The 22409-nt window shown below is 36.4% G+C and overlaps 1 protein-coding gene across 3 annotated transcripts in view; it reads right to left on the bottom strand.

The window, feature by feature from the left end:
• KANK1 (KN motif and ankyrin repeat domains 1) overlaps positions 1–22409 on the bottom strand; it is a 241521-nt gene that overhangs the window by 29708 nt on the left and 189404 nt on the right. For all 3 annotated transcript variants that reach the window (XM_031943918.1, XM_031943902.1, XM_031943907.1), the window contains one exon: positions 2162–4828. In XM_031943918.1, coding sequence (XP_031799778.1) covers positions 2162–4828 — 2667 coding nt within the window. The remainder of the gene's footprint in view (positions 1–2161; positions 4829–22409) is intronic.

The following is a 22409-nucleotide window of genomic DNA, read 5'->3' as shown; positions in this document are numbered from 1 at the left end:
GAAAGCTCAGTTAGGAAGAGAAAAGTTGTTATTAATAGATGATGTTATACTGCACCTGTGTCTAGAGATATTTAAAGATTTTATTTTGGACTTAGGAACTGACATCATGTTTTTAATGCCCTTCCTCCCCCAGCTTCCACTTTTAGGTGCCTATCCACCCTTTAATGCCTAACTTAAATGGGTTTTGAATGGGAAACTTCATTCCTTAGTCAAAGAAAGAGAAAAAGTTAAGTCCACTCATTGACTCTTTTTGGAGGATTGTGGTAGTAGTTTTTAAATTGTAATAAACAACATCATTCTATGCAGCTGTGAAAAAATGACTAAAACTTGTTTGGGGCCCCAGATTTTCTTAGGATATCCTTATTAAAACATAAAAGAAGCGAGAAGTTTAATCCAACTTAGCTGTCTTTTCAGAGAAACTTAAAATTCCTACACATATATATCACAGGGTCATGGATCTAAAAAGATGGATTATCTAGTCTAAATCCCCTCCTTTTATAGATGAGGAACCTGGGACCCATCAAGGTTAAGTGATGCATCTGATGTCACAGAGTTATAACCTGGCATTTAAATTGGGATAGTTTGGCTTTAAGTTTCTAAATTGGGAAATTTAAATCATGGCTTATTTAGAGAACAAGGAATTATGGTAAAAGTACATGGAGTGCTGAACTTAGGAGTGAGAAGATCTAGATTTGATTTCCATTTCCTCCATTTACTATCTGTGTGACCATATAAGTCCCTTCATATCTCTCAGCCTTATTATGAATAGCAACTGGGCGGCACAGTAGATAGAATGCTGGGCTTGAAATGAGGAAGATGAGTCTTCCTAAATTGAAATCAGGCCTCAAACATACTAATAAGCTGTAATTTCCTCATTTGTAAAATGACCTGGAGAAGGAAAAGACAAACTGCTGCAGTATCTTTGCCAAGAAAACTGTAACTAGGGTCTTGAAGAATTGGACATGACTGAAAGAATACTGAACATCAACAATAAAAATGCTTGCAATTTCACTAAATTGTTGGGAGAATGGGGGGGGGGGGAATAGAAGGGAAATTTGAAAACTTTAAAGCCCTATGGGAAATGTAAGTTATTATTATTAATATTATTTTAGCACATGAAGATATGTTCAGTAACATTTGCTTTGCATGTATCAGAAATATCACTGGAAATATTTGTATTATTTTCTCCCATAGTACTCGGTTTCACTGGAAAGGAGGATCTCATTATACTCTCCCAAATATGCATATACATTTTAAATGAACAGAAAAGAAATGGCATTTAATGGGCCTGTCAAGTCAGTAATTTTCACTTTTAGAGAAACTGATGACACTTTCTCTTACATCATCTATACAAAAAAAAAATAATCTCACCGTCTTGCTTACTGGAAAATGCATAATAAATCTTGCAGGGGAACTAGAGATATTATTTAACATTAACTTAAAGAAAAACAATTACTAACAGGATATTCTGTAGGAAAGGGGGAGAAAAACCTAAAATTTGTTGTCAAATTTGAATGGTAAAAAGAATTTTACCATTTGTCAAAGTTCTCAGAGGATTATTTCCCATCTGTCAATTTTTTAGGGGAAGGGAAGACAAGAGGGAAGAGGTGTTACAAACCTTTAATTCCATTGATGTAGGAAATTCTCAGCGAGAAAACTTTTATCAGTGTAGATTAACAGCTGTTCAGTATTGAGAGTTATATGGGACACTGGGAAGGTTGTGACTTGCTTGGTTTCTATGTCTCTCAGGTGACTGAAACTCAGGTCTTAACTATCTCTGCTTGCCTCCCTCCTTCTCCCTACAACTACACTAATCTTTAATTAAATGAATTTTAACATACTGTTAATTATGGACACAAATAGTAATAAATTTGTTCATAACAAACAAATTTGTTCATAGCAAACCAAGTGGGAAGACCAGAATATATCTTCAGCCCCATGACCCATAAAGACTCAGGGAACTCAGCTACAAACATGTAGCATAGGCATCTCCTGCAAGCCTGACCAGGGGAAAATTTTTGGGCCTGAGCTGCCTGCCTGGATTAAAAAATACCAAAAAGAAAATTAAAAAAAAAAAATTCCAACAGTCCAAAGTGACTCAGAAAGACCTCACTGCCACCTTTCCCTACTTCCAACCAAGCCCATCTCAAACACAGCTTACCTGCCATCTTCTGTCTCTGGAAGTCTGTATTATTTAGCTCTTCGGGGTTGGTATACTTCATAACAGAATTGATGGATGACAGGGTGCTCATGAGCTGTGAGTTAAGCGAGCCAATCTGAGAATGAGGCTCCCCAAAAGCCTCTGCCAGCTCACTGTAGTTTTCAGCCAGTAGTGTCTGTTGCTCTGCCAAGAGCTTCTGGACAAGCTCAATGTAGTGATCTAAGCCAGTCATTATTTCAGAAGGAGGCTGGTTTAAGGGGTTTTCTACCAACTCACCCACAGGTTCATCTCCAACACCAATGCTCCTCCTGCTGGCTGCTAATCCCACAGACAACTGTGGGGGCCCACAGGCTATATTCCTCAATTTAAGACCCACCAAATAGTTCTCATTAATGTTTATTTGTCCCACTCCTGAATCTTTGGTTTTCACAGCAGATGGCTTATCAAACCCAGAATCACTGGAAAGTAAAGTTCCAACCCCAATGGAACGAGTCTTGGAAGAAGCGTTGACATCCTTGACTCTGCCCTCCCCAACTGCCACAGTCCGCACATCCACAGTCCTAGTATTAGTCTGTTTGTCAAAAGTGCTTAGGAAAGTGTTAGTGCTGGAGTCCATCAGAGATCTCATCTCTGTGTTGGTGAATTGGTTTACCTGTTCCAATACTGTAGTGGTATGCTGGTTCATGGTTTGAGGTACAGCCATGACAGAAGAATTCACTAGGAAAATAGACTCTGTATTCACGCTTTGGGAATTATACTCCTTTGGAGAGCAGACAGTCACATTTACAGAACAGTCTCCACAACCTATAGACCGTACTTCGTTAATATTCAGCTGTGCCTTGCAAGGAGTCTGATCAACCAAAGATTTTTTTGTATTACTGTCTGTTACACAAATGCTGGTTTCCATACCCACATTCTTGTCACACATTTTCACAGACCTTCCAACACATTGATCACACATCTCTACATGCTCCTTCACAATCCACCAATTCATGGGCAGCTCAGGCCCAACAATCTTATTCTCCCAATCAGGCTTGCAGGAGATGCCGATGCTATGGGTTTGTAGCTCAGTCCCCACACAAGCATCCATCATGTCCACATGACTATCAACTGTTTGGTCTCTTGTCTGAACCACTGCCTCCACCATCCTGCTGAGGACAAGTGGCTGGGCCATGGAGGCTTTGTCAACTTTTTTCCTGGATCCGGCTGCCTGCAGTTCTTGTTTTAACTTGGTCATCTCCCGATCATAGGTGGTTTCCTTGAGCTGAACCTCAAGCCTAAAGATTTTGTCTTTCAAAGCTTCTATTGTCTGCTGCTGCAGCTCTATTTCTTTATCTGCTTCAGTGGTAATGCCAAGCATTGCTTCCGTTACCCCAACTCCAGAGTCCCTAGTTTCTGCCTCTGTTCCCACAGCAGCTTCCCTACATGGCCGAGAGGACTTGTGATACAGGACAATGTCGTGCATGTTGTCATCAGCACCCACAGCAACAGACTTGCACTCCTTGGACACACACTCCCTGTTTTCTCTTATCTCCAGGGAAGCCCCATAACTACTATCCTGTATCTTCTTCTCCAGTGCTTGCATCTCTGCAGTGAGCTGCCGAAACTCTTTTATCCTCTTTGTACTCTGTTCTATGCTCTCCATCTCCTCCTCTTCACAGTCTATGTATAGTTCCCCTCTGTCTCCTCTCTTGACCCATGAGAGCTGCTGCAGCTGGGAAGCATTTCCAGCACTGTAGGATCGCTGCCTCACACCACAGGTATCATTCTGTGAAGGCGACCTTTGGTTCTTCAACTGTGAGACCAGTTGTCTCTTTTCCTCCTGCAGGACTGAGATCTTGACCTGCAGCACTGGAATGGTCCTCACCTGCTCTTCCAGTTCCTTTAGGCGTTTCAGGGCGATTGCCATTTGTTCTCTGATATGTTGCAGGTGCAATGGGCTTACATTGGTCACAGGTGTGGAAATCCCAGAGCTCATTGGGCTATGTCGGAGAGAGCTCCCCACAGAAGAGGTAGTTCCAGCAGTGGTGTAAATACTGTATTCCCCAATGCCTTGGTACCCATTCTGAAGCTGATGGGCTGCTGGATTGCGATTCCCAGATCCCATAAAGGAGGGGAGTGAGCCTGTGGAGCCCAGACCACCAAAACTAGCCAGTCTAGGTCTTCGAAACTCTCCTGGGCCCACCTGCATATTGACCTTCTCCTGCTCTAATCTTCTCCGAGTTTCCATCAGAGTTTTGGTGACATGAAGGTTATGCTTGGGGAGCTGAGGGGAGGGAGGTGGCAGTTGTCTATTTTCTGGAATGGCAAGGAAAGTGGGAGAGAGCTCAGGAGGGTCAGGTTGCCTGGTGGCTGGAGGGGCTGTTACTTGGCTCCTGACTGTTAGGAATGAGGGGCAATGCTTATTGTCATCACTATTAGAAGAGGAGAGTGATTCAGTGGAAGCCCATATATCTAGCTGGCCATGGGTATCCTTGGTTCCTGTGTGTTGTGGCACTGGCTTTTGCCTCTTCTGGATGTTAACTTTTTTGATGGTGTTTCCCTTCTGTATGTCATCTACATACTTGAGGAAATCTAAATCCAGTTGATAACCGTAGGGGGTCTCCACAAAATAAGGATCTTTTTGTTCTTTTTCACTGTTTCCATTTAGCACACTCTGTGATTTTTCTGCAAAAAAGAAAAAAAATTTTTTTTCATGCTATTTATTTATTGTAATGGTAATGATAAAAACTGTATAAAAACTAAAACTTCAACATTTTTCTAGAACAACAAAGTATAACAAAAAAGCCACTAGATTAGAAGTTAGGATTTAATCAGATTTTACCCTTGGCTTTGCCATATCAGACATAATGTTTCAAAAAAATGACTAGATGATATCCAAGAATCAACTCATATTCAATGATTCTACGGCTAATGTTTCCCTTGTTAATTAATAAGCATGTATTAATGGCCTAGACTGTACCAGTCATTGTGCTAAGTACTAGGGGCATAAAAATGGGCAAAACAACTGCCTCTTCCTTTGATGAGCTCACACTCTAATGGGGGAAGCAAGCTATATATAGAATAAATAGAAAAATAATTAACAGAAAAATGGCACTAGAACGAGGAACTAAAGAGAGTTTCCAGTAAAAGATGGGAGTTTTAGTTGGGACTTACAGCTAGAGGTTAGTTGTTAGAGAAAGGTACAGTCAGGGGAAATGCCTGGAGCCAAGAGATGAACTGTCTTGTTTGTGGAACAGCTAGGAGGCCAGCAGCACTGGACTGAGGAATACGTGTCAGGGAATAAAGTGTAAAAAGACTGGAAAGATAGGATGGGGCTAGGTCATGAAGGGTTTTGAATGCCAAACAGAACATTCTGTATTTGAAACTGAGTCAATTAGGGAGGCACAGCTATTTACTGAAAGTGATAGAATCAGATCTGTGTTTTAGCAAAATCACTTCAGTGGCTAAATAGTGGATAGATTGTAGTGGGGAGAGGCAAACGGCTACATCAGCAGGCTGTTACAACAAATGGAAAGGAAGGAGATAGCTGAGAGATACTGGAAAGGTGAAATTGCAGGAGTATGGGAATAGATGGGGGAACGAGAGAGATAGGAAACCAGGATGACTTCTTGGTGATGAGCCTCTGAAGGGGAAGGTAGGAAGTGGGGAGGATTTAGGAGGAAAAAGAATGAGTATTATTGCTGTGAGGGCAATTAGGACGAGATATTTATAATTCTTACTTTTCCATTGTATAGACAGTGGTACAGGATTTGTTTTGCCACAGGAGCAGATTAAACTCCAAATCTCTCATTCAATAGTCATAATTCTAGGCTGCTCCATCCTGTATTATTTCAGAGATTCTGGCTCTGAGGCAGAGCTCAGCCTCCCAATTTATTATATCCAGCATCTGCAATGATGAGACTGCTGGATTTGCAAAGGATGTGGATTCAAATCCCAGTTCTGTCACTCATTATTGTGTGACCATGAGCCCGTCACTTGACCTTTTTAAGCTTAAATGTCCTCCTTTCTAAAATAAGGAGGTTAGATTACAATACTATGATCCAAATTCCAGTCATCAACTGTCTACTTATTAAAAAAAAAAAGTTCCTTCACTTCAAGAAGCACCATCTGCTTCCAATTCTTTGGACTAAATCAATCAAAAATATGGAATAACTCTGTTCCATGGTACAGCTTGAACAGATGAAACCATGCTCAGACCACTGAGTCAGTCATATGGCATTTAGGTAAAAGCTGTTTCTGACTAAACTAAACCAAGACAAACATCAGACATTTTTTAAAAAAAGGAATTACAGGAACCTCCAAAGTTCAGCCCTTACAAATATCTATTCCTGCCAAATGTCAATAGGACTCATTTATCTTTTTAAACTATGGACTTTTTCAGGGAGGGAGAAAAGAAAGCCCTTTGGTGTCATGTCTCAGAGAAAATGAAAACTAACTTTAAAATCTAAAGCCCCACTGTCACCCCCCCCCAAAAAAAAATCCCAACTAAATCCAATAGACAAAATAATCCAAGCTATTAAAGGAAGAATTGCAAATTATTAACCATATTAAAAATGCTCCAAATCATCATTAATAAGAGAAATGCAAATCAAAACAACCCTGAGATTTTATTTTATAATCAGGAAACTGGCAAAAATGACAAAAGGATAGAAACAGTGTTATTTTAAAGGTGGTGTAAAATGACAAGTATACTAGCGCATTGTCAGTGAAGTTGTAAATTAGTACAACCATTATGGAAAAGAATTTGGAATTATGCAAATAAGATGGCTAAAACTATTTATATTCTTTGACCCAAGGACCTACCCACGGCTAGGTAAATATCTCTCAAGTGCTCTTTTCCCCCACTTTTGTCTCTCTCTCATGCCTCCCCCTCTAGCATTTTGTGTCTGTATGTGTGAAGGGAGGGGGGTAACAAAGAAATGGAAATAAAGTAGATGCCCACTAATAAGGGAAATGGCTACACAATTATGCTATAGGAATGTAAACAGAATGTTATTGTGCTAAAAGGCAAATATAATGAACATAAAGAAGTGTGGAAAGTCTAACATGAACTGATACAAAGTGAAGTAAACAGAATCAGGAAATGAATATACATGATTACTAAATTTCAGTAATGTACAATGGAAAGAAACACAAAACAGTGGAAAATGAATGTTGTAAAACTAAAGAATAAGCACGGCTTCAAAGAAGAAATATCAGAGGCTCCCTCCCTCAACAAGTGACTTGCCAAGGACACACGGCTAGGAAGTGTTAAGTATCTGAAGCTGGCTTTGAACTCAAGTCCTTCTGAATTGAAGGCCGGTACTTTATCCATTACATCATCTAGCTGTCTCTTCCCTTCGCTCTAAAATATGGCAACTCAAAAAGACAAGTTCGAGGGATCCCTTAATTTTTCTTAACAGGATACAAAGAAAGTTGGGATTCCATGGATGTAGAACACTGTATATAACCATAGATTTCTCCTCAAAGTATTTGTTCTAATTCTTTTCTTTTTTCTTAGGAAAAAAAACCAAAAACACATCAAAAAAACGTTGGTATGAGGGATTCTTTTTTTTTTTTTTTGAAAGGGGGGAAGGATGCAGAGGGAAATCTAGATTATGTAAAGCAAACAATATCATGAAAACATATTAATTTAAAAATACATTATGTAAAGTGTACTTTCAGAAGTTTCTTTTCCTCCTACCCACTGAATATTTATAGCTGATACAGGTTTTGCTATTTTGTAACCCATTACTGTTTCCCAGATTTCTGCCTTTCTTTCTTACTCTTTCCTTACTCTTTCTTACTCTTTCCTGTTTTATAAGGAAAAGTAGGAAGAGATCTTTGAGAGGGAATGTAATATACATTCATTTCCTCTGGGGATTTTTTAGATTCCACTGGCTATTTAGATATTAGCAAGTACTTTTGATTCCAAGCCTCTTCAAAGTATTGCATTTAAGATCTGATTAGAATGCAATTTCTTTCCTGTTTAGAAATATATGACAAGAACAGAGGAGATACAGGGTTCACATTAATCATAAAAGTACCTCTTAAACTATATCTATTTCAATTCCACAAAAACATACTTACTAAAAGTATGCAGTTAGACCCGTTTCCAGTGCTATCTTGAATTCCATAACCAAAAGAGAAAGTGCAGGCTCATATGTCAGCCAGGGGCTAACAGTTCTTCACACCCACGGGACTCTTATGTCATCCAGGCATTCTCAATCAAAGCACCCCAGACCCTATCACAAAGTCTCAGGAGATCAGTCTCTCTTCCTAAAGCTCTCTACTGCGGGCTGGCCGAGCAACAAGAAAATTCAATTCTGTAGCACTTACCAGAAGCACACTTGACTCGATAACCTTCGTTCCTCTCCCTCTCCCCTGTTGTGCCATCGTGATTTGTCACAAACAAGCTCTGCCTCTAAATGTCCTCATCTTTCACCCCATAAGGAAAAGAAAGTCTTAGTGTAAACTTAGCCAAGCTAAGCTAAGCCAAGCCCACGATGTCATAGGCTGAATTTTCACCAATGAACTCTCTCGATTACTTTTCTTACCAGCCCCAAGGACTCTTAGCTGCTCAGCGTTCTGTTTTCTTAATGAAAATAGAAAAATGGATGAAGGAAGAAAGGAAAGAGACAGAGAAACCCACTTTCCTATGTCCAATTTTCTTCCAGTTAAAACAAAGAGCAATTTAAACACCTCCAACCTAAAGTCTGTCTACCTAGTGTACCAGCAGTGACTATTCTACCCATCAAAGACAGTTTGTATTTTGCCAGAAACTGGGCAGAAACACAAACCCTTAACTACCTTAGAGGATCAAAGCACAAAAGATTTCAATGTTCTCCATGGCTTCCCAAAAGAGTAGCCTTGCAGTGAGGAGAGGGAACACAGTGGCTTTACAGTATTACATGAAATCTGGCTCTTCTCAACACTTTGGTAAGTAACAAGTAATCATCTTTTTAAAATATCCAAAATAATGCTGCTTTGGTTACTGAGGGAAAAAAAATCTGGGATCTTTTTAAGACTGGTAGCTTTCTCCTTCCCCTTTTTTTTTGGAAATAGGTAAAAAAGTAAAAAATCATTGCAACCAATTTGATTTTAAGATTTGAGAATTCAATACAAAACATCATTCTAAATAGCCAACACTTTCCCTGGTAGGCTATTTAAAACTTCCCAGGATTGTTTATGACAAGTTCATGAGACCAACAGGAGAAGGCAATTTAGTGTGACTTAATTTGGAATCTCTAAATCCAAGTTTCAGCAAAGCTTTGAGCTACAATATAATAATTAGCAACTAACATTTACATAGAGCTTTAAGGTATGTATTACCTACTTTGATTCTTATAACAATCCTTAGTAAGTAAATACTATGGTCATTATCATCAACCCCATTTTGAGTAAGGAAATTAAAGCTGAGAAAAGATAGTTGATTTCTATTCCAGTCACATAATATCTGAAATGGGATTCGAACCAGGATCTTGCTGCCTCTGAATGCAAGAGCTTTTGTCCTCTATGCCAGTCAGAACATAATTGTACATGTATACTGTTTGTTCTGAAAACATCTTGACCCTTATAAAATTTGGATTATCATTATTTATTATTGAGAGAACAACTTGGTAGCAAGCAACACTTCAAGTCCCTTGTCATGAAGACTTAAAATCTTAAGTTTCACTCTTCTCTGACTAGAAAACGGGAGAAGTGTTATTAAATATGTAATATTTACAGCTCTACCCCCTTTTAAAAAAGCAATCAGGGTTCAGTGATTTGCCCAGGGTCACAAAGTAAGGGTCTGAGGACATGTTTAAACTCGTTATCCTGACTTCAAGGGTGATGTACTAATCAGTGCTCACCTACCTGCCCCTACAGCCCTTTGTTAATAATTGCTTCTATTTTGTGGTTGTTCAGTGGAGTCTGATTCTTCATGCTTACTTGGCAAAGATACTGGAAAGATTTGCCATGTCCTTTTCTTATTCATTTTATAGATAAGGAAACTGAGGCAAACTAGAGTTAAGTAACTTATCCAGGATCACACAGCTAATATGTGAGACTATATCTGAACTCACCAGTCTACCTGACTCCAATCCCAGCTGTCTATCAAAAGGCATTTTAGTGTCATTGCTTTTAAAAATAACTTTTTATGATTTTGAAAGGTAAACTTTTTAGCTATAATGTTTATAAAGTTTTGAATTATAAAATCTCTTCATTTCTAATATGAGGTCTTATGTTCTTGATAAAAATGTTTGCTTCATGAGAGGAATGACATGTCTTCTACATATTTTTATCTCCCTTTGCTTCTTAGTATTAGGTATGTAGAATATACTTTATAAATTTTTCATTGAATGAATCAATGGCAGAATATAATATACATTAATATACATAACATACATTATGACTTCTTAGACAAAATATTATTGCTATATTACAAAATGGAACTGTTAGTATCATGATTTGCATGCATTCTATAGAATGGAGTTTTTGTGACTTACATCTAAATATCATCTGGACAACAACAAAAAAAGAAAATGTACTTAAATAAAATATAAATAATCAAATGACTAAGTTTAGGAAGGAGGTTGGATGTGAAAAAGAATAAAAACCTAAAAAGAGGTACCTTTACTCAAAGACTGGCAAAAGAAAATGTGTGTTTTTTAATGTTGACAATTAAATCTGGTTCCTTTAAGAACAGTATTAAAATAAATAGATAATAATTTTTCTTATTTTTTAGCTATTTTACTAACAACTAATATATATATATATAAATTAGAAAACCACAGATTAGTCAATGTATTATAATCTTACATGTATGATGTCAGTAGGCTTTCAAATGTGTAATCCCACCAGGTGTACTCCCTCCTCCCTTCCTTTTCCTCCCTTCCTCCCCCACAGTAAGCAGACTGCCTTTGTCTAAGGAGGGAGATTGTTGGGAATTATAAATGATGAAGTTAGAAAAAAACAACAACAATAGTTTTTCTGATGTTCTAAAGGAAACCCTGATTAGGAATGCAAAATACTAAAAAATACTTCCAAGTAAACTTTGTCTTTCTATAATTTTGAGACTCTTAATAGATTCTTTTAACCTAGAAGCTCTACCTGTTGCTAAATAAGCTCCAGTGTCTAGCCAATTTCTATTAAAAAGAGTATCTCATTAGGGATGAATACAATGAAGGAAAATTGCTGAGTCAGACCTAGAAAAGAACCTTGTCATGATCTCTTTCCACATTTACAGACTAGGAAGGTATAATCGCTTTGTTCACTAAGCTATCTAAAAGTTTCAGTATCAACTAGGGCCAAGTACTGGGAAAGTTAAGAAAAGAACATGAGATGAATTAAGAAAGATATGGAATTAATGTTCTCAAAAAGCTAATGACTCTAATCATTAAAATAATTAAGTTAACATCAGCTAGTCAGAAGTTTGAACAGTGGCATAAAGAGAAGAATGAAATGAGAGAAAGCATTTCAAACAGGTTTAACAGGAAGACTTCCCTGAGGAAGTCGTCAGCATTCAACTCTTGGAAAAACTAAGTTTCTATGTACCATGGTCTGTTAGAGAAAGTGCTTGATAAGGTGAGCATAACTCAGCCACTGTAAAATGACAACAGTATGGTGATTAACCTTTATACATATGGCTTGGTCAGCTCAAATAGACTTTCAATAATGAAGCAGTACTCCCAATCCTCTCCCTCTCCCCTTCAAATGATAAATAGGGTCTAATTTTTAAGATAACTACTAACCAAAACTTAGGCTGTTCTCCAAAACACTACCTGTAAAACACAACAATTGAAGAAATATTTTACTATGCCAAAAACTCACAAGAAATTACTGGCTAAAGAATACTGTGCTATGAGAACATGTCTCTGTTCTAAATATTAAAATAATATGCTTATGAGGTGAAATCATTTCTTTGTATCAGAGAGCTGATCTACCAATAAAATTTTATTTTTGGCCATGGCAATTCATGAAACCATCCACAAAGCTGGTGTGTGTGTGTATCTGTCTGTCTTTGCATATGCCCATGCAATTTACTCCATCAATTGATGGAATACCCACACCAAAATGACTATGGCTAAATCATAATGAAGGTTAGTAAACAGTTATAAAGTTTCTCATGTCAATGAATCCTTTTAGCTCTGGTCCCAAATCCTCAGACTTCCTTTTACAAATGATGCTGTTTCTCTTTTCCCCATGTATCACATAAATTACTGACTGTTTCCTTCCCACATCTGTTCCATTATCTCCAGTTTTCCAAAAAGCTCCATGTTTGGATTATAGGAATCCAAGAGTAAATCTCCAGACCTCATACTATTTGGTTGGTCTAAGTGAGAAAATGTGTAAAATGAATAGAATAACTATCTAAATTCTATTGTTCGTTCAAGGATCAGCTCAGATCTTATATCTAAATGCTTAAGTTGCTTCAGTTGATAGTAATCCCTTCTCTGTATTCTTCTTTCATTTGTAACATCCATTATGACACTTACCTATATTGCAAATTAATTATTCTCTATATACAAAGATATGTGCATTATCTTTCAAAACAAATTACAAGCTGTTTGGGGGGACAACTAGATCTATGTTACAAGTTGTAAAGAACTTTATCCAATGTCATGAAGTAAAAGTTAGTTGGAAAAGGCTAAATTTAAACTCAAGTCTTTTGATTCCCTGTCTAGTTTTTTTCCACTATAAAACTTCATATATTGTATGTAATTAAAGGAAAATGGGAAATTCTTATAGTCAATTTTGTTTAATTTTATTAGCATATTCTGAAATGTACTGTGTTAATCTGATCTGATTAGGAGCTTAACTAAATAAACCCAGGAATCTGGGGTGGGAAGGAAACAGCAGACTATATCTGAACAAATGGCATCTGGTCTTAAGGCTCCTCTTGCATTTGGCATTCAATATTTTCTTTCACCAGAGTCAACCTGAAAAATAGAATTTGGTTTCTATTTTTTTCTGGAGCATTACCTCATTAAGTCTCTCTGAGACTGAGAGAGGCAGAAGTTCACAGGGTCCTCAAATTCAAAATTATTTTTATAATAGTTTTAAGACATTATTTGTCTAACAACTATTCACTTTTCTAAATATCTGTATAAGGCCTGATTTTCTTCAAGTACTTCAACCAGAACAATATTATCACAGCAGATTGAGTGTGAATGAAGATATGAGAATCTCATTGTCTTCTATTAAGCTAGTCATTAAAGATATTTGAAAAATATACAAAGCAATGCAACTCTTCTCACTAAATGTTGATGTTAAATGTAATCTAGGATAACATGAGTTTGTTATTATTTTTAAAGTGAAATCAGTAATAAATATTGTGTATGTGGTCTGAGCTGTGTGTATCAATCCCTCCTTTTAGCTTAGAACTTCAAAAACTGGCATCATCCAACCTTTCAAGCTTCTTTATATATTGTTCCATCTCCCCTTTCCATTGTCTGAATTTGCATTTGCCTTTATCTGACAAGTTTCATCTTTATGTACACCTCACAGAATTCACCTCTTCCTTTAAGAAGCAGCTCAAGAATCACCTTCTTACATGAACTAAGGAATTAGAGTAGGTAATGAGGGAACCAAATTATCACTCTTTGCAGATGATATGATGGTGTACTTAGAGAACCCCAGAGATTCTATTAAAAAGCTTTAGCAAAGTTGCAGGATACAAAATAAATCCACATAAATCCTCAGCATTTTTATACATCACCAACAAAATCCAACAGCAAGAGATACAAAGAGAAATTCCATTCAAAATAACTGTCGACAGCATAAAATATTTGGGAATCTGTCTACCAAAGGAAAGTCAGGAATTATATGAGCAAAATTACAAAAAACTTTCCACACAAATAAAGTCAGATTTAAATAATTGGAAAAATATCAAGTGCTCTTGGATAGGCTGAGCAAAATAATAAAGATGACAATACACTATTCTATTTATTTAGGGCCATACCAATCAGACTCTCAAGAAACTATTTTAATAACCTAGAAAAAATAACAACAAAATTCATATGGAAGAACAAAAGGTCGAGAATTTTAAGGGAATTAATGAAAAAAAAAAATCCAATGAAGGTGGCCTAGCTGTACCTGATCTAAAACTATATTATAAAGTAGCGGTCACCAAAACTATTTGGTATTGGCTAAGAAATATATTAGTTGATCACTGGAATAGGTTAGGTTCACAGGACAAAATAGCAATCTAATGTTTGACAAACCCAAAGATCCCAACTTTTGGGATAAGAATTCATTATTTGACAAAAACTGCTGGGAAAATTGGAAATTAGTAGGGCAGAAATAAGGCATGGACCCACACTTAACACCGTACAACAAGATAAGATCAAAATGGGTCCACGATTTAGGCATAAAGAACGAGATTATAAATAAATTAGAGGAACATAGGATAGTTTACTCTTAGACTTGAGGAGGAGGAAGGAATTTGTGACCAAAGAAGAACTAGAGATCATTATTGATCACAAAAGAGAAAAATTTGATTATATCAAATTAAAAAAGCTTTGTATAAACAAAACTAATGCAAACAAGATTAGAAGGGAAGCAACAAACTGGGAAAACATCTTCATAGTTAAAGGTTCTGATAAAGGCTTCATTTCCAAAATATATAGAGAATTGACTCAAATTTATAAGAAATCAAGACATTCTCCAGTTGACAAATGGTCAAAGGACATGAATACACAATTTTCAGGTGAGGAAATTGAAACTATTTCCACTCATATGAGAATATGCTCCAAATCACTATTGATCAGAGAAATGCAAATTAAGACAACTCTGAGATACCACTACACACCTGTCAGATTGGCTAAGATGACAGGAAAAAATAATGATGATTGTTGGAAGGGATGTGGGAAAACTGAGACACTGATGCATTGTTGGTGGAATTGTGAACAGATCCAACCATTCTGGAGACCAATCTGGAATTATGCCCCCAAACTTATCAAAGTGTGCATACTCTTTGATCCAGCAGTGTTACTTCTGGGCTTACATCCCAAAGAGATCATAAAGAAGGGAAAGGGACCTGTATGTACCAAAATGTTTGTGGCAGCCCTGTTTGTAGTGGCAAGAAACTGGAAAATGAATGGATGCCCATCAATTGGAGAATGGTTGGGTAAGTTGTAGTATATGAATGTTATGGAATATTATTGTTCTGTAAGAAATGACCAGCAGGATGAATACAGAGAGGCTTGGAGAGACTTACATGAACTGATGCTAAGTGAAATGAGCAGGGCCAGGAGAGCATTATACATTTCAACAACAATACTGTATGAGGATATATTCTGATGGGAGTGGATTTCTTCGACAAAAAGAAGATCAAATTCAGTTCCAATTGATCAATGATGGACAGAAGCAGCTACATCCAGAGACGGAACACTGGGAAATGAGTGTGAACTGTTTGCATTTTTGTTTTTCTTCCTAGGTTATTTTTACCTTCTGAATCCAATTCTTCCTGTGCAACAAGAGAACTGTTCAGTTCTGCACACATATACTGTATCTAGGATATACTATAACATTTAACATGTATAAGACTGCCTGCCATCTAGGGGAGGGAAGGGAAAAGTCAGAACAGAAGTGAGTACAAGGGATAATGTTATAAAAAATTACTCATGCATATGTTCTGTCAATAAAAAGTTATAATAATAAAAAAGGAAAAAAAAAAGAAAAGTAGAGATTTGTTTCAGAGACAGAGAGACAATGAAATTGAGTGTTCCTTTCCCTTTCTAGGGTAACATCTCTCTCTCTCTCTCTTACTTTTTCTTTCTCCATATTTGTCTCTGTCCCTCTGCCTTTCTCTCTTCAGTTTGCATTTTCTGGTTCCAATGCCAATTTAAGATTCTCCTCCCCATGTTCTGCACTTGGCATTCTTACTTACCCAAATCCAAAATGAAATAACACCATTTCCAGTCAGCAGGAAGTTGAGTCCCAAGCATGCTTCCTCAGTGGCATGCTCGGGAATGCACACCAGCTCCAGACACATCAGCAGGCAGAGTGCCTGGAGCTGCCTCAGAGAATTTATTTATACTCATTTGGAATTTCCTGACGGAGCTAGAGCTGGAGGCTGCCAGGCACTGGTGTTTCATTGTGGTATTTTTCAACATCAGTGAGACAACCACAGTTACCAGTGAACAAAATTTCTTGTGAGGAATTCAGCTCTCCAACCAAAATATACCTGATAGAACAAATCACCCACTATCAAAGTCTCAAAGAGAATATGGAAAAAAAAAAAAAAAAAAAAAAAGGCAGCAGTAAATCCTGTGGATAAAGCCTACTGCTGACAAGGAAATGTGGATAGAAAGTCAGCAGCTGTTTCCTTAGTCTTCCCTTAAACTTATTTCCTTTTCCCTACTCCCTGCCTGGATTTCACAGAAGGGCTCATTGATATAACTTAGACTTTAGTCTATACTAGGCTACCAATGAAGGAAATGATTCAGGTTTAAGCTGCACCCAGTATGGGTGGGTTGGTGGTGAATGGCCTATTTTTCCTGGGTTACTCTTGTTTAATTCAACATGTAATTTAAAGGCTAAAAACATTCAGTGTTTACAACTTACAGACCGAATTATTTTAAGGGGATGATAGAAGGGTTATACAAAGAGGAAACATCCAAGCAATAATTCCAAACTAGATCATATGCTTTTTATTTTCCAAAATTCCAAAAACTTTGATTTCTTGTTAATAACATTAAAAAAAATTTTCAGCAAAGTCTTATTGTTTTTTCCTAACTGCAGTGTATATGAAACTTTCAATTAAGTTACATGCTTAGGATTTGTGGATGACCTATATTTTTTAATCACCTTAAAGAGGCTCATGTTTTTAGCCCTCTGATCACCTTTGCCTAAAATGCATGTATTGAGCAAAAACAATCAATTGTCTGATTGGGCAAACAAGCAAATCTAGTTCAGATCAGATGAGAAATTTTGGATGATTGTAAATAATATCTTTGTAAATTCACTGGAAATCACATCTGCAATCTTTCCCAAAGAAATACCAGGGAATTTTGTAAGGCTCTACAGATCAGTTATTTCTAGAAGTTCAATTAAACATGCTGTGCACAAAGTAAAAAGCCATTTAATTTCTAATCTTTGCAGAATCTATAGATATGAAGGTATATTTCTTTGTGTGACAAGAAGATGTCAGAGACTCCTGAGTTATGTTTTCCCCATAGCCTGAGCTGAGTCATCCCGCACACTCTCACCTACTGACTATAGTCAGACTATACTTTGCCAGATGCTTGGCTAGAGGTAAGGGTGAGGGGATATCTATCACCATACCGATTGGGTTTCATCACATACCACCCATATTACTACAGGAAAACCACTTGAACCACTTGAGTGCCACAGACAAGTTGCTGATCTCTATCTGCAGAAGGGGTAGCCAGGTGTTGCAGTAGAATCCAGAATTAGAAAAATTCATCTTCCTGAGTTTAGATCGGGCCTTGCATACTTTCTAGCTATGTGACCCTAACCATGTCACTTAATCCTCTTTGCCCCATCTTCCTCATGAATGAGGAATGGAAAAGGAAATGACAAACTGTTCTAGGATGTTTGCCAAGAAGACCCCAAATGGAGTCACAAAATGTTTGATAAGACTGAAATGTTTGAATAATATCTGAAATAAACAAACATGAAGCAAAAAAGAACAAAGCTAGATATCTCTCTAAATCTTGGAATCTACTTGGGCAAAAATGTTTGGAGCATCCCTTTTTGTAGTGGCAAGGAACTGGAAATTAGTGGATGCCCCTCAGTTGGGGAACAGTTGAACAAGTTATAGTATATGAAGGTAATGGAATATTATTCTATAAGAAATGATGAACAGGCTGATTTCAGAAAAGTCTGGACTGACTGATATGAACTAATGCTAAGTGAAATGAATAGAACCAAAAGAACATTGTACAAAGCAACAAGAAGATTATGTGATAATTAACTGTGATAAACTTGGCTCTTTTTAACAATGAGATGATTCAGGCCAATTTCAATAGACTTGTGATGGAGAAAGAGATCTGCATCCGGAGATAGGCCTATAGGGACTGAATGTGAATCACAAACATAGTATTTTCACCTTTTTTAATGTTGTTTGCTTGCTTTTTTTTTTCTCCTTTTGATCTGATTTTTCTTGTACAATATGATAAGTGTGAAAATATATTTAAAAAGTAAACCCGAGTTTAGCATTTGTGACTAAATAACATACTTCTTGTATCATATACATTTCTACTGACTGTATTCTCTAATATATTTCATACATTTCAGATGATACAGTTTCACTAAGTGTCCCAGTTAAAACATGACTTCTTTTGAACCAAGAACAGAATCATTTATACTGAACACACTATAATGTTCAATCCCAACTGTGGCTGATCAAGTGCATCTACAAAAAACGTGACCGTGACTACAACCTTTCCAAATATTTTGAGTGTAGGAAAGGAAGGAAAGAAGGGAGAAAAGAAAGGAAAGGAAAACAAGAGGAATACACTGGAGGGAAAATAAGAGAAGAGAAACTAACTGATAAAATGAATTTTTTTTTAAATCAAAGTAAAAACTCACATTTCTATAACCCTTTAAGAAATGATGGGAAGGCTGATTTCAGAAAAGCTTGGAAAGATTTACATGAACTGATGCTAAATGAAGTGAGTATAACCAAGAGAACATTAAACATAGTAACAAGAAAATGATGTAATGATCAACTGTGATGGACTTGGCTTTTTTCAACAATGATGTGATTCAAAGCAATTCCAGTAGACTTATAATGACAGAATCATCCACTTCCAGAGAGAGAAATATGGAGACTGAATATGGATGAAAGCATAAAATTTTCATCTTTGTTGTTGTTGTTGCTTGGCAACAACCTTCCCCCCCTCCATGGTTTTTTTCCCCCCCTTTTGATATGATTTTTCCAGTGCAGTATGACGACTATGGAAATATGTTTAGAAGAAATGTACATGTTTAACCTGTATCAGATTGCTTGCTGTCTTGGGGAGGGCAGAATACAGGGGAGAACAAAGTGAGAGAGAGAGAGAGGAAGAAAATTTTAGAAACACAAAATTTTGCAAAGATAAAGGTTGAAAACTATCTTTGTAGGAATTTGGGAAAATAAAATACTATTAAAATGTTTTAAAATGTCATGAGACTGACTGGATTTACGAGAGTATGACCATTTGCTCCCAATCTCACTCCTCCATTTTATAATTGAGAGAACTTGGGTACAGGGGAACTTTAATGAACACATTTTAGAGTTTACTTCATGGTCATAGTACAAAGCCAGAATTAAGATCTAGATGGTACTGAGTCCGAAGCTAAAATCCTGTTATACCAGCAGTTCTCAAATGTTTTAATCCTAGGAATGCTTTAAAACTCTGTTGAGGACCCCAAGAGTTTGCTAGAACAAATCTAGCAATATTTATCCTTTTAAAAATTATAACTGATAAAATTTTAAAATATTTGTCAATTCATTTAAAATAACAATAACAAAACTATGACATATTAACTTGTTTTTATTAACAAATTACATTTTTTAAAAAACTTGATTATTAGAGTGGCATTATTTTACTTTTTGGAGGGAGAGGGAGGGAATCTATTAATAGAAGATAGCCAGAATCTCATATCTGCTTCTTCATTCAATCTATCAAGATAATGGTGTTTTGGTTAAAATATAAAAAGAAAATACAGCCTCATGCAAATATGTTGCTAGAAAAGAGAAGAAGATAAGGCAAATAACATTCTAGTATTTTTGTGGAAAAGACTTTTTGACTTCGTGGATCTCTCTGAAAGAGTCTCTGGGACTGCCTAGGGTCTGTAGACCACACTTTGAAAATTGCTTGGTTACACTAAGCAATTAGCAGATGGGCTCTGATAGAAGCAAAGAACCAGGAGCTTAAAAGACAGCACCGAGGAGTCAGAAACTTTGAACTAGTGAAGTAATATTTGAATTGTGAATTCTTTTCAATTTCAGACAACTTCCCATATTAGTATTTTCATCGGGTAAAATCTAATGTCCTAAAACATGTGAGAACTGCTAGTATAACAGGATTTTAGCTTTGGACTCAGTACCATCTAGTTCTTAATTCTTGATTTGTACTATGACCATGAAGTAAACTCTAAAATGTGTTCATTAAAGTTCCCCTGTACCCAAGTTCTTTCAATTATAAAATGGGGGAGTGGGATTGGGAACAAATGGTCATGCCCTCCTAAATCCAGTCAGTCTCATGACATTTTAAAACATTTTAATAGTATTTTATTTTCCCAAATTCCTGCAAAGACAGTTTTCAACCTTCACCTTTATCTAATCTTTATTTTTAACAGACAAATTATCTTTTTTTTCTTTGATTTTGGAAAGAAATAAATTCAAAGCATTACTTTCAAACCTGGCAGCATTAAAGGTTATTTTGCTTATTTATAAAAAAAGAAATTGTTAATATATGTCCAAATGTAGTCTCTGATAAAACTGGGTTCGAATCTAATTAAAAATTTTACGAACTATATAAAAATAAATACTGATGTAGTACTGACAAAAACTTGAATTTGAGTATGAAAAATAAAATTTCATGTTCACTAGTGCCCTTTTAGTTCAAAATATTTAAGTGCATAAGAGAAAATTATATATTTAGAAAAGATCAAAAGAACATTGAGGTGGAGTCACAGCTGGAGAAGCCTAAGGGGAAAATCTCTTTAAAGACTCAGTAGCAGATAAGAAATAAAAAAAAATCAGTATCATTTAAAAGAAAAACAAGCCAATTAAGTTTTCTCTTTTAAAAATGTTATTATGAAACTTTTTTCTTTTTATGGGATGAAAGAGCTATTTTAAAATTAGTGGGAAGACCAAGAAAAAAAGAAAAAAAAATGTCATTGTTGGAGAAATTATAGGGAGTCAAGCATATAAATGGTACTGTGAATTGACCCAGTCAGTTGGAAAAGCAATAAAGAACTGCAAAAAAGGTGACTGAACTGATTCTTCTCTTTGAACCAGTGATCTCAGTAATGGTTACCTGATGATTGGAGAATAAGGACAAAGACAAGGGTTCGACATGTACCAAAATATTTGTATCAGTACTATTTGTGCTAGCAAATAAATGGAAATAAAAGGAGATTTTCATTTTATTAGGAAATAATTAACACATAACTTAATTGGTTAATGTTCAATTAAAAGTGACATGAGAGGAATTCATACAAGATTTATATGAATTGATGCAATATGAACTAGATAGAATTAGAATCAAATAGTAAGCACTGTATTAGTGCAGAACAATATTTACAGCTACTAAAAGGAGATCACTAAAAGGAAAACAAATGATCAAACATACATACGTTCCTCCTCATAGCAGAGATAGAAAAAGCAGAATATGGCATTACACCAATTGGTTTTGTGGTGTTCTCTTGTTTTTTATAATATAATGGTTCTCTGGGAGCAGGTTTCTTGAGGAGGTTTTCTGGAGGCAGCCTTAGTTTCCGTTCTTAGTAATAATCACCCCAAACGCAGCCAGGGATTAAAGTCTTTTATTGTCTCTTCCAAAATAGCCTGATAAGCTTTCCTTGGTTCAGAGAGCTCTTATGGCTAGTCTGCCAGCTCCTGCCTCCAGCTCTCTCTGAATCTTGGTTCTCCTCCTCCGAATCCTTCGTTCTGCCGAAATCAGTCTCTAGCTTGTCAATTTCCTGAAATCACTGACTTCTGGCTTTTAATCTTTTTCAACTCTCTTCTTGCTCTGTCAATCTTCTGAACTGAACTGACTGACTGATTGAAGCTCTAAGAGCTTCTTGTATATGATCTCTTAAAGGTGTGAACCCAAAGGTTGACTCCTCCTCTGAAAGAGTGGGATTGTGGGTTTCTGACTTGTGAATCTCCCAAACTTGTGAACTCCAATGTGTGAGCTCTCAAAGGTGTGAGCTCTAATGTGTGAATTCTCCCAAGGGTGTAAATCCTAAGCACACAAGCATTATTTCCATCACCTCTAATGAGTTCTAACAGGTTTTACTTAACTATTCTTTTGTTTGTTTGTTACAAAGGCAGAGTTCAGTTCAGGGTTAGAAGTAAGAGTGTGATAGTGATTATATATCCAGAAACAACTATGATGTAAGAATAAAATAGATCAGTACCTTTTCTTTTTTTTCATGAGGAATTTTCTTATAAAAATTTTTCCATTTCATCAAGATGGTTGGTTGCTAGGAGTAACTTTGGCAAAAAAAAAAAAAAAAAAAAAAAAAAAAAATCACCATATGTAAATGATGGGCAACACCTCTCTGTTGACAATACTTGTTAGGAAGCAAGCTATACTCAAGA

Source organism: Sarcophilus harrisii, chromosome 1 (genome assembly GCF_902635505.1).
Source record: "Sarcophilus harrisii chromosome 1, mSarHar1.11, whole genome shotgun sequence".
Classification (NCBI taxonomy): Eukaryota; Metazoa; Chordata; class Mammalia; order Dasyuromorphia; family Dasyuridae; genus Sarcophilus; species Sarcophilus harrisii.
The sequence above is the reverse complement of the archived record's forward strand: the minus strand, read 5'-3'. Positions and strand labels throughout refer to the sequence as shown.